The sequence below is a fragment of the Hesperophylax consimilis genome, chromosome 6 (assembly GCF_061612785.1).
Source record: "Hesperophylax consimilis isolate HC1 chromosome 6, BYU_Hcon_1.0, whole genome shotgun sequence".
Classification (NCBI taxonomy): Eukaryota; Metazoa; Arthropoda; class Insecta; order Trichoptera; family Limnephilidae; genus Hesperophylax; species Hesperophylax consimilis.
This window is the reverse complement of record NC_142841.1, coordinates 41,714,882-41,728,729: the sequence shown is the minus strand read 5'-3', so window position 1 is coordinate 41,728,729 and position 13,848 is coordinate 41,714,882. Positions and strand designations below refer to the sequence as shown.

General features: G+C 37.0%; 1 protein-coding gene and 1 pseudogene across 1 annotated transcript in view; one reads left to right on the top strand and one right to left on the bottom strand.

Annotated features, from left to right (window-relative positions):
- Positions 1-13,140, bottom strand: part of LOC149423384 (RYamide receptor-like) — a 416,668-nt gene extending 403,528 nt beyond the window's left edge. Inside the window, exon 1 of the mRNA XM_089632736.1 lies at positions 12,701-13,140. Within this exon, the coding sequence (XP_089488862.1) occupies positions 12,701-13,140 (440 nt within the window). The remainder of the gene's footprint in view (positions 1-12,700) is intronic.
- LOC149423385 (uncharacterized) lies at positions 2,071-2,694 on the top strand (annotated as a pseudogene).
- Positions 13,141-13,848: the final 708 nt, after the last annotated feature.

The following is a 13,848-nucleotide window of genomic DNA, read 5'->3' as shown; positions in this document are numbered from 1 at the left end:
AACATAGATTTTCTTAACATAAATCTACCTGCAAGGCTTGAAATAAAATTGTGGAGTGTAAAAAATTGTACACCGTTTCTCACATAAAATAAAAACATTGAACAGTACTGAAAAAATTATTAGTGAAAGAAACATAGATTTTCTTAACATAAATCTACCTGCAAGGTTTGAAATACTACAAAAACCTTTTAATGAAATATGGAAAAAGTAGATTATATATTTTTTTTTATTCGAATCCTTATTTTTTACTTTATGTCAAAGGTACCTAAAATTCCAAATATTTCCGGCAAAACTACGAATACTTCACTTGACCATGTTGTTTTTAGACAACCAGGAACTTATTCACAAAGTGAGCATTTTCGTCGCAATGTGCTAGGATTTATAAACAAAACAATTTTTCCAAGCCCCAATACCCATTTTTCTATAAATAATTTGCTTAAATAATATTGATACTCCAAGTGAATGTTATGTAATTGATGTATTCCATCAAATAACGTTTATGGAGTCAACAATATTATCGGAATATATATAATTGGTAAACCGTGGATCGCTATTATACTACTCGAGAATTGAGATAAGGAGGCCTACACTCTACGTACTACACGCTTCACTCTACACACTACACACTACACTCTACAATCCACTACACTCTAAACCCTACACCCTTGACTCTACATATTTCACTATATACTCTACAATCCTCTACACTCTTCACTCTCTACTCTATATACTACACTCCACAATTCTCTGCACTCTACAACCTACACTCTAGACTCTACATACTACACAATATACTCTACAATCCTCTACAACCTACAGCTTCGACTCTATATACTACACTCTACAATCATGTATACTCTACACTCTACATGTTACATACTACACTCTACAATCATGTATACTCTACACTCTACATGTTACATACTACACTCTACAATTTACAATCCTCTATACTCTAATAATCAATCGCGGGTTCGACTCCTAGCGAAGTTACTTTCTGCAAGCAGCAAGCTCTTTGGCTTCAGATTTAGATGCAGCATACCAAAAACTCGTCTGTAGTGATAAAAAATTTCAGACGTACCTATATGAATATAATCGGTTCAGTTTAATTACATTATCGCAGATGAAGCGTAGTGGGTGGGTTCGATATGACCTATGTACTTTGAAGCTCATTTTCAAGCTAGTGAGGTTCGTGTCACACCAAGTTTCTAAGATTTTTCAATTGACGGTGAAGATTTTTCACTTACAAAAGCAATAGGTGTTTATTGTATCGATCAGATGAACCGATAATAGTCGGCGAATAGTTACTGACTTATTCACAGAAGGACAATCAAGATGAAATCCATCTAGAATGTTGACCCAGGCCAAGTGGAATGTTCTTCAAATAAGTTTGTAGAATTATTTGTTGTTTGGGTAGAGTTTTATTTTAGTTATACGAGTCATATAATGATTAGTTTATCATTCAAGTGGTTTCGTGAGAACCTAAGAATTAGATTCATTCCGAAAATAAGATATTATGAGGGAGAACCTTTACGTTAACCGTGCACACAAACAACACAATACACGGCACTGTTTGTGAAGGGACGCATTTGGAATAGTGTTTAAGCACCCTTACATTACAATCACACTTGGAACAATTAACCGGAAGTGGTAAATACACCACACAATATATGACTATCCGATTATATAACACAATATTCGAATTGTGTTTCATACGTTTGTGGCGGTTAAGTGACATGTTCCCCTCACCTCACCCCCCCACGGAAGATATATAAACTGTATTTTTCTTTATCAGACCAGTCAATAAATGCACCTACTACCGCTCGGTCGTGTAATTCATTTCTATCCCATTGTGTTGACTCCACACATACTTAGTCTAGTAAGTATACACCCGTAAACCTAAAGTGGTGACCCCAACGTGATCAACTTAGTCTGTGAGAATAATAGACCGATAAGCTTTTTCGGGACTGAGCGCAATCTTAGCAAAAACATTGGTGCGTCAGCAGAGACAATAGTACTTGTTTTTTAATTGAAGTGATTGTTTTTAAATTTTGTTATCAGTAATTTATAATGACTTATGCAGAAACATACGTAAGTGGTAGGGCCGTCCCTGAGGTTGAAGTTATGGGAGTTTTGCTCCATTCTAAAATCCCTGAATTCTGGAACGAGCAGCCCAGGCTCTGGTTTTATCAGCTTGACTCCATTTTGGCACCGCAGAAACTTGGCGACGAAAGCAAGTAACACATTCTCGTTGCAAAACTAGAGAAAAATGAACTGCGGCAGATCAGTGATCTGCTCAACAAACCACCGGACGAAAACAAGTATCAAACGTTGAAAAATAGACTCTTACAGGTCTATGAAGAGTCTGAATTCCGCCAGTTTCAACAACTTCTTGGGGAGCTGAAGCTAGGGGACCAGAAGCCGTCTCAGCTCCTGAGGCGAATGAGTGAGCTGGCCATCAACAAGCTCTCCGCAGAGTCCCTGAAGATTCTGTGGTTGGGACGTCTCCCGCAAACCGTTCGAGCCGTCCTCACCGTTTGCGAAGTGCAGGAGACGGAGAAATTGGCGCAAATTGCTGACAAAGTCTATAATACAACACGCGCGTCGGAGGTAGCTGAAATAAAAGTACCGGCTACGTCAGACATGGAGAGGCTCACTCGCATATTAGAAAAGCTGCAGCTGGAAAATAAATAGCCAGCTTGAGAAGTGAACCGCGGAGCCGTGAGCGCCAACGCTCAACGTCAAGAGGCCGTGGGTCAACCTCTTCAAATCGCCGCCGTATACCACAACCTGGCGATTCTAGCTACTTGTGTTGGTATCATTTCAAATTCGGACCAAAGGCTCATAAGTGCCTCGACCAGTGCACTTACAAGCCAAAAAACGAGAACTGACGCCCCCGATCGAGATAGTCGGCGTCGATAAAACATCTCGATTATGTATTACCGACCGAAAAAGTGGTATAAAATACTTAATCGACACAGGTGCAGATATTTTAGTGTTATCATCCAAAAATTTTTGCTTTTCAACACCAACTGATTATAAACTGTACGCGGCAAACGGCACTAAAATTAACACGTTCGGCAAAAAATCCCTGGTCCTGGATTTAGGGTTGCGCAGACCTTTTCGATGGACGTTCATCATTGCTGATGTTAAGCAATCCATCATCGGAGCAGACCTCTTATGGGCGAAACAGCTGCTGGTAGACTTACATGAAAGGTATCACAAACATTTATTCAGTTGACATTAAGGACAAATACCATAAGTTACTACTGAAATATCCAGACTTGACGAGACCAGATTCATTGAAAAACGCTCCCAAACATGATATTCGTCACCATGTTATTACCACGGGACCACCAGTACATGCAAAGGTACGGCCATTGAACCCGATTAAATACAAAGCAGCCAAAGAAGAATTCCAACATATGCTCGAGCTTGGAATCTGTTGACAATCTAAGAGTCCGTGGGAGAATCCCCTGCATGTTGTTGATAAAGCAGCTGGTGCAATACGACCTTGCAGTGATTATCGCTCTCTTAACAAAAACACGGTGCCAGACCCTTATCCTATCCTTAGGATATTAGATTTCACTTACGCACTTAACAAGAGACAATTTTTTTCAAAAAATTTTTTCGAGTCTTTCATCAAATCCCAATCGCAGCAGAGGACATTCCCAAGACAGCAAATTTTAACTCCTTTCGGGTTGTACGAATTTACTAAAATAAACTTTGGACTTCGCAATGCAGCAAATACTTTCCAAAGATTTATTGATATGATCTTACGTGGACTCGATTATGTTTTCGCATATCTTGATGATATTTTAATTGCTCCTAAAAATGAAGAACAGCATATGCAGCATCTTCAGGAAGTATTATCCCGACTAGATAAATTTGGTTTGACCATCAACGCAAGCAAATAGGAATTTGAAAAGAAGGAACTTAATTTCCTTGGATACTGCGTAAAAAACGATGGAGTTACCCCTACCGAGGAGAAAATTCAGGCCATTACCGATTTTCGGCAACCCACCACCATAGAGGAACTACGTCGATTCCTTGGAATGGTAAACTTTTACCGCAGCTTCATTCCAAAAGCAGCACAGATACAGGCACCACTCAACGCTTTTTTACATAACTCTAAGAAAAAGGACAAAACACGTATTGATTGGACATCAGTCGCAAAGGAGGCATTTCAACAGTGTAAAGATAGCTTAAAAAGCACCGTTACGCTGTTTCACCCTGCTCTCAATGTAAGTTTAGCCCTCATGACTGATGCACCCGAAACTTATGTCGGTTCTGTCCTACAACAAAGAGTTGATAAGAGATGGCAACCTTTAGGTTTTTTCTCAAAGAAATTGAGTGAAACGCAAAAAAATATAGTACCTACGACCGCGAATTATTAGCTATATACATGTCAATTAAACACTTCCGCATCATGAAAGAAGGAAGGGACCTAATAATATATACAGATCATAAACCCCTTACGTTTGCGCTTACTAAGAAAATTTAAACTTCCGACACACCTCGAAGAATCAGACAATTGGATTTTATTTCGCAGTTTCTAATTTTGTTTCGTTGATTTTGTTTCGCAGTTCTAAAATCGAATATGTTAAAGGAGCTGACAATCCCGTCGCAGATCTTTTGTCACGAATCGAAGAAATTTGCCTTCCCAGTTTATTCGATAACAAAGAGCTTGCAGAAGAACAAAACAAAGACGAAGAATTACAACAGCTGAAAAAGCAAGGTAATCTTTTTTTCAAATTAGTAACTGTGCCGGATTCAAATGTTCAAATAACTTGCAAAAGTTCAACAGCACGAGCGAAGCCATACCTACCACTGAAATTCCGCGAAAATGCGTTGAACTCTGTCCATAACACGAGTCACGCTGGAATCAAAGCGACTAGACATTTGATAACGCAGCGATATTTTTGGGCCGCAATGAACAGAGATGTAGCCATATGGGTAAAAAATGCTTAGCATGCCAACAAGCTAAAGTTAGTAGGCATACAATTTCACCACTTCGCGAGTTCCATGACGTATCTCGTTTTAAACACCTACACATTGACATAATCGGACCACTTCCAATCTCACAGGAAAACCGATACTGCGTAACAATGGTAGATAGAGAAACCTCATGGCCAGAAACAATTCCAGTTAAAAACATTGATGCTGAAACTATAGCTGATGTTCTAATAACTCATTGGATGTTGAGATTAGGGCTGTCCAAATTATTTAACAACAGACCAGGGTCGACAGTTCGAATCTGACCTATTTAATCAAGCAGTAAAAATGGAAAAACTGGGCATGGAAAAAATTCACACTACCGCCTACAACCCGAAAGCCAACGGCAAGGTAGAACGCTACCACCGCACGCTGAGTGCTGCAATTATGGCAAAATGTGTAGATAATACCCCGTGGTCACAAAAGTTACCTATAATTTTATTAGGCCTACGTTCAGCAGTCAAAGATGATAGAGGTTACAGTCCAGCACAAATGGTTTATGGGACAACCTTGACTTTACCTGGAGATCTCTTTTTCAAATAGACGACCAACGAAAGATAAAAGGAATATTTTCATGCACCCAGACTTAAAAAATTGCAAAAACGTATTTCTTAGAAACAAGGTGAAGAGAGCACTCACCCTACCGTACAAAGGTCCGTATGAAGTCATCAAACGCAGAGAAAAATCGTTCAGCATTTTAATAGGTTCAAAAGAGGTCAACGTGTCGGTCGACAGACTAAAACCAGAATACCTACAAATTCTTCCAACTGATTCAGCAAATAGCAGCCCGACTGCAGAAATGACTAAAGGGCACAGTGAATCTGACACACCGTCAGCAAAATACGTTACACGTGTTGGACGAACTGTAAAAAAACCAGTGCGCTTTGCTTAAATATTAATAAGTATAATACACCTGTAGAGGTCAATAGATTTGCCGAGCTCTGGAACCAATGTCCAACAATTCGCTAAGTCAACATCCAATTTAATGTGCAACAAACAAATAATTCTAAACTCCAAGTGAAAATTTACATAATGCACAGTGAAATAATGCAATGAACTTGTACAACCTGTTTTTGTGTTTTTTGTAAAATAATTATTCAACTTTATCTTCATGTTTTACCTCGATTAACCAAGATGTCTTTAATGTATTTGGCTTGATTTATTCATTGATTTTTGTTTGTGTTTTATTATGAAACTAATAATATGGAGGGATTCTTCTCAAATAAAATAATTTCTATGTTTTGTTCTCAATCGAACTCTAATTTTAATGTATTCAATGAAACTGAACAGGCTTACAAAATTGTAATATCATGTTACTAACTAAATTTGTTCACATTTTTTTTTTAAAGTTTATCTTAGTGATTTCAAATATTTTGTTCCTTACAATGTGTTATATTGAAACAATTCTGTATCTAATATTTTTCAAGTTTATGTCCTTAAATTTCTCTGTGGAAATATTTTGTTATCCTTTCCACTAGGAGGGGAGGGATGTGGCGGTTAGGTGACATGTTCCCCTCACCTCACCCCGCCACGGAGGATATATAAACTGTATTCTTCTTTATCAGACCAGTCAATAAATGCACCTACTACCGCTCGGTCGTGTAATTCATTTCTATCCCATTGTGTTGACTCCACACATACTTAGTCCAGTAAGTATATACCCGTATACCTAAACGTTCAAATCACTTACCGTTTACTTTCATGCTGTCGCTTCTCCATTGCTGAGGATCGTGACGCCCACTCCAAATGCCCTGATGAATAAGGATTCTCCACTCCTCACGGTCCTCCTCGGCATAGAGAGCTGCAGACACCAAGATCCCGGATGTCTGTAATACTTGTCGCTTCTCCGTTTCTGAGGGTCGTGACGCCCACTCCAAATGCCCTGATGAATAAGGATTCTCCACTCCTCACGGTCCTCCTCGGCATAGAGAGCTGCAGACACCAAGATCCCGGATGTCTGTAATACTTGTCGCTTCTCCGTTTCTGAGGGTCGTGACGCCCACTCCAAATGCCCTGATGAATAAGGATTCTCCACTCCTCACGGTCCTCCTCGGCATAGAGAGCTGCAGACACCAAGATCCCGGATGTCTGTAATACTTGTCGCTTCTCCGTTTCTGAGGGTCGTGACGCCCACTCCAAATGCCCTGATGAATAAGGATTCTCCACTCCTCACGGTCCTCCTCGGCATAGAGAGCTGCAGACACCAAGATCCCGGATGTCTGTAATACTTGTCGCTTCTCCGTTTCTGAGGGTCGTGACGCCCACTCCAAATGCCCTGATGAATAAGGATTCTCCACTCCTCACGGTCCTCCTCGGCATAGAGAGCTGCAGACACCAAGATCCCGGATGTCTGTAATACTTGTCGCTTCTCCGTTTCTGAGGGTCGTGACGCCCACTCCAAATGCCCTGATGAATAAGGATTCTCCACTCCTCACGGTCCTCCTCGGCATAGAGAGCTGCAAGACACCAATGTCCCGGATGTCTGTAATACTTGTCGCTTCTCCGTTTCTGAGGGTCGTGACGCCCACTCCAAATGCCCTGATGAATAAGGATCCTCCACTCCTCGCGGTCCTCAGCGGCATAGAGAGCTGCAGAAACCAACGTTCTTGCCGTTGCTATTGTTATGATTATCTACAGATAAATATTTTTTACGAAAACTGTGTAACTTTTTGGTTAGATTCTTAATGCTTAATCTTATCGTGAGCGATTTTTTTTTCTCGATTAGAAAAACCTTCGTTACAACAGCAGTTTTTTCACAGTGTTGAACGGGAAGTGTCATGAAATGAATTCCCTCAAAGTTAAAATTCAACCTTGTAAGATATTTTACGTCATCAAGAAATAGGAACACCGGACATTAATTTTCATTAGTTAAGATTTTTAAGGGAGGTGTAACGGTAAGGTTTTAAATGTTATAATGGTGCGTCGGAGATACCGGACAGTCTCGTGTCATTGAATTTGGAATTGAAATCATGATAATTTAACTGAACTTTGGAAAGTGTATTTTAAAATTGAATCAATGTTAGATAACACGAAATCCATCCAGTATGTTTCAGTGTTGAATAGGAAACCGAAAATAAAGAGATGACGGTTACAAGTGGGACTCGAAGACAGAACTCTCCAAACACTCTACTAATTAAGCTACCGAACAAAAAATCAATTTGGTCATGTTTATTGATCTCATATTTCAATTTATACTTAAATAACATTACATGTTTTTTAATGGGATCAAATTCGATTTAATACATAAAACATTAATTCATTCGATTCAAAATCAATTCCATCATTTCAAAGATGGCGGCCTTTTAAATATAAATACAGGCACGTCATTTTAAATGGGACACATTTGAATGTATTTAAACGCACAAAAAAAATCTAAAGTTTTTTTTAAATAATTTGCAACACCCATCCACAGTCCTCTCTGACCCTGCAAATATCCAAAGACACTGGGTACGTAACGACGTTTATCATTTCCATTTAAATGTAGACTCGTGATTCAATTCAACAATGTTTTTTCCATGTATTTTTGTTTCATTCTTCAGTTTACAAAAACATATAATTTACTTTGTTAAAGTGAATTATAATACATCCTGCGACAAGTAAAACAGGAAATAATAAAGTTTTTGTTATTCTATTTTTAAAAACCCTTTTGCTAAGGACGGGTTGACCCACAGAATTTAAACAATTCATCAAATTTCAAAGAAAAAATTCAATTTCTCTGAAAGTTCTATTCAATGTCTGCTGCTGTCCAAGTACTGTGAAACAACCGGCCCCTTATTAATTAATCACAGAAGTTTCACACACAACAATTTTAACTTCTGACAAATTCTGTGAAACAAACCGTTTGAAGTGTTTTACAAAAAGTCAGTTCACACAGTGAATTTGTTTGAAAATGTATTAATTTGATAACTTGTTTGCGTTTCTTTGTTTAATTCTAATACGAAAAACATACCCAATGTTTGTGATTTTGAAACAAATTATTTGTAGCAACAAGAAAGAGTTAATTAACTATCTGTCTTCAATTTGACAGTATCGCAGGGTAATATTGTGGGTAAATCGGAAACTCTCAATTTAACCTTCCAGCGATAAATTAATGACTAGACATCAACTCCACCCTTTATCACGCTTTATCCAACGCGGTCACGTACCTACATCGAATATTAAATACTTAATCTAGAGCGCGACGCGACCGTCGTCGTCGCTGGGTTTCAATATTTTATGTAAAAAGTGGTAAGTAACGAAACCCTGAGAGTCATTATTATTTACCCCTTATATATCCTGTGACCTCGTTCTCGTAAGATATTAAAAGAAGATGAACGTGGCAATCAAAAACAATTCACTGAATTAACCCTAGGTTGGATATTTATATTTCAACTGTACGACGTATCACAAAATATACCATTTACTTATTATTAGTAGGTACTACCCGGCTTTGTCCGAGTTCCAGCATGTTTTTTTTAATATTAGTTTCTTGTTATACAACTGAAAAGATGTTGGTGTTATAAGAAGTACTCTTAAATATATATTTTGTGTTCACAAAATATATGCAAGCGACGTTATTGAACGCCAAATTATTTCCTGATTGCTTCATATTTTCAATTAAAGAAGATCAGTTATATACAAGACTCTGTGCTAGCGTACTTCATTTATTTATTTATATATTTATTTATTTAACGCCCAAAGGGCTTTTACATGTGGGTGGTACAAATTTAATGACAGTTTTGAAACATAAGAAAGAAAAGAAAGAAATAATAAAAATAAAATTACATAAGTATATGCGAGAAACAAAATTAAAAATAACAAGAACATAAATTAAAAAATACAGCGATTTGACTGGTTTACAAAAATATAACTTCCATTTAGGAATAGTATTGAAATAGGTCTTTTACATAATCCACAAAATTCGCAAAGTTTATATTAAATATATCGACATCACCTAAGTATTGGTTTCCCATAGTGTGAAACCGTTGTATTGGGGAGTTCGCAATGTAATTGCGCTTATGTGTGTTGCAGTGGAATAGTGTATTTTGTCGTGTTGTTATTGTAGGTATTCGTAAGTTTATGAGTTGCAGAAGTTTGCAACAGTCGAATTTAGAGTTTAGAATCTTGAATAAAAAAGTTAAGTCGTTTATTTTACGCCTGTCTTCCAATGTGTGTATTTTTAGAGTGTTTAATAAGAAATGATATTGTAAGTCTTCTAGTGGGATATTTAATTTAAAATTTATAAAACGCAAGAAATTTTTTTTGTATTCGCTCAATGTTATTAATGTGAATTTTGTAAGAGGGAGACCAAAATACTGAGTTATATTCAATTATGCTTCTAACTAGAGATATGTATAACAGTTTAATGGCTTGTATGGAGTTAAAGTTTTTAGTTGTTCATATTATAATAGTGTTTTTATTATTTAATATTAACCATAATTATGTAAAATGAACTTATCTAACAATTGCGTAAAACATTTTTGCATTTCTGAAAAGTACCGTTTTTTGTTTTGGTTTGTTATTTCAAAAAGCCACAAACTTACACAAATAATAATACTGTGTGACGTCATTCCATTGTAGATAATTTGAATAATTGTTTCAGATATCATTTCCCACTTTTCTCGTCCGCAATAATTCGTCTTTTGTTTCTCAAGGCGTGAGAAAAAGCCGTGTTTGTTAATTATTTTTTCGAACGTCCGCTTTCACTAATATTTTAAAAATGCGCATTCAAAAGTCAGGCGTGTTTTTTTCTCTAGGTGATCAATTTACAATGATATGAACTTCCATAATTACATTTTCAAATAAATAAATACATTTTATATTTTTTATTAGTTGCAATTGTAAGGTTTGTACATGATGTGGGTAATTGCTTTGCTGGTAGTAAACTATTAAATTCTATTAAAAACTGTTGATTAGGTATTTTTACTAAGACAATATTTATATGATATTTTTTCGAAAAACTCATTAAAATAAACGCTAAAAACGTTAACAATTTTTTTTCTTTCTTATTTGTTGTTATAAAGCTTAATTCGTAGAACTCTAGTAAAACTAGAATTATACAAAATAGTTTATTTTTAAACAAGTTCTACTACGTAATTATTATCACGGATGACAGCTTTTTGCCTTGTGAAAGAATTATCATTTTTTAACATACATATTTGTATAGTGCCCAGTTTTTACCGTTGCCACAGACATATAAACGAGCAATTTGTTACTCAAGGCAACGGGACACAACGGGCGTTGGACGTCTACTAAAATTATAATTTCAATTTACACCATTTTATTTCATTTTACGAAAGTTTTTGGTTTTGTGCCCCACCGTACCGTATGTACCGTGCGCGCCGGTATGACGTCGTCTAAATACTATACATTTCTAACTGACCATCACGATGTTTCTCGACAGGGATGAGCAGAGAGGTTAGCCCACCACCACACGGTCTATTATTAGGACTGTTGACTGCATTTGATTGACCTGAGTGTACCATGTTTCCATGTGTGAAGAGGGTGATTTCATTTGAGAGAGAGAGAGAGAGAGCAGAAAAACAATCAACTAAATTTATAAAATAATTGCGCTTTATTTTTTCAACCTCAAAGTACACCCAGTATAATATATATAATACTTTGTATGTATATACCTAACCTAACCGAACCTAAAAGTACACCTGTATAATATATACACCTAAACTAACCTAACCTAACCTATTGTAATGATGCAGTTGCGTAAAGTGCTTGATTGATACTCTGTTAATCAAGTACTTATTCTACAGTACACCCTGTATCTTATTAATATTTTTTTAAATCGTCATTTAATCGAATAAAAGTATTGTGATATAATAAATTGTTAGATAATTGGTCAGTTCATAGAGAGAGAGAGATAGAAGCGATGGATAACACAGAGAAATAGAAAGAGAGGACAGAGAGAAACATGAAATTAAAAAAAATAATACATTTGTTTTTTTTGCTCACTACACATTTATTGATTGCTAAATCGTTAATTAATTTCCCTTTGTATGATATCCTTCTTTAAACTACATCTATCATATCATAATACAGCAACTAGCACATTTTATAATGCAGATCAACTAACACATTTTGTAATACAGGTCAACTGGCAGATTTCACACAATTCAAAAAACCTTTATTACCTATTTTAAGGCTTCGATATCTGGGGAACAATATGGGCAAATATTGAACTAAAATCTGAATTCCTAAATGCTAAAAATAACCGAAATACCTTATCTAAGTTAACTAAGTTTATCCTAAGTTTAAACTCATCACTACTTTTTCCTGCTGCCTATAATACCGAACCATCTTTGGTGGGCGATTATCTTGATGCATATTATGTAACCGTAACAAAAAAAGGAAACCTGGACAGTAAAGTATGCATTTGAAATGTGGATATACATAGGCGCATCCTCGAAATGCCCTGAATAAATTGGGTAACCAATTTTGTCGAAGTTTTTTGACGAGTGACCAAAAATTGTAAAATTATACTAGCTATAAAAAGTGGAAAAGTCAAATATCTTTGCCACGTTATGATGAATGGAAAATACAAAATTATCTTTAAAAATTCTAACGTAAAAAAAAACTATGTGAATAAACAATCTAATCGATAATTCAGGAGAAGATTGTTGAAAGACGCGTTAGAAGATGTCACAGCATGTCAACCTCCGGCAGGAGAAGCCATCTCCAGGTCTATTTGCATGCATCTATATTATAGTCTTACCTTTGACAGGCTTCATGCCAGGGGGTCGGCTTGGTGAGTGCAGACACTATGGGAATTGGCGCCGCCGTAGCAAGCGCGCCAACCCAGACAGCTGCGATGGCTCCTTGAGCAGCCGGCTTCGATAGCCTCGGCCGCAGCGGCCTGGTGATGGCCCTGCACCGGTCCGCTGCCAACGCCACCAGCGTGTACGCGCTCACCAGCACGGACACTGCCTGCGAGTAGTTGACGAGCCTGCACAAGACCCCGCCGAACGGCCAGTGGTTCAAGACTAGCTGGGACATGAATGAGAACGGCACGCAGAACACCGACATCAGTATGTCACCCAGCGCTAGATTAGCGATGAAATAATTCGTCACGGTCCTCATGCGGGGGAAAGCGCGCACTATGAAGCACACGGCCCCGTTACCCAACAGGGCCACTAAGAAAATAGTACAATACATTATCGTCACCATGGCTTGGAAGTACGCTGAACTCAGAAACCCGCCTCCGGCCGCTTGATCTGAACAATCTAGTTCATAGATCGTGCCATTATTTGCACTAGAGCAGTTAGTACACCCTTCAAACATCCAAGAATGATTCGACTCCATGATGGAAACTGTCAAACTCTTACATTTTTTTATCACTTTCGTTTATTTGCTTCGAACCATTTTTGACACCCACCTGAAACAAAATAAAAAAATAATCAACAAAATAAAAAATATTCACAATATGGTAATAAATAAATTTTAAGACAAACCTAATATGATTTTGTTTACTTTACCTAAATCGTGAATGTTATTTCGTTAAAGTATTCGTGCGTTAATTGAGAGATAAAACATTTTTGATAGTAAGTATAATTGAAAAATAAGATAATGATTGAAAAGGGTTTTTCTCGGACAGGTTTCTGTGGGAATAATATATTCTGATTGATTATTGCATCAAATGTTACTCATGACCAAAGCCAGGCCGGGAAAGTACCTCATTAAAATAAAACGCGTGTCTACAATATTATATTATGTAATTGATTATTATGATGGAGCGCCCTTGAGGTGATTTTGCACAAAAACGGCGCTACATAAATCATGCAAATACTATATTTTTTGTGGATTTCGCAAAAAAAGTCTGATTGAAACCCATACAATTCAAATGTAGTTTCTGAAACTCTTTGA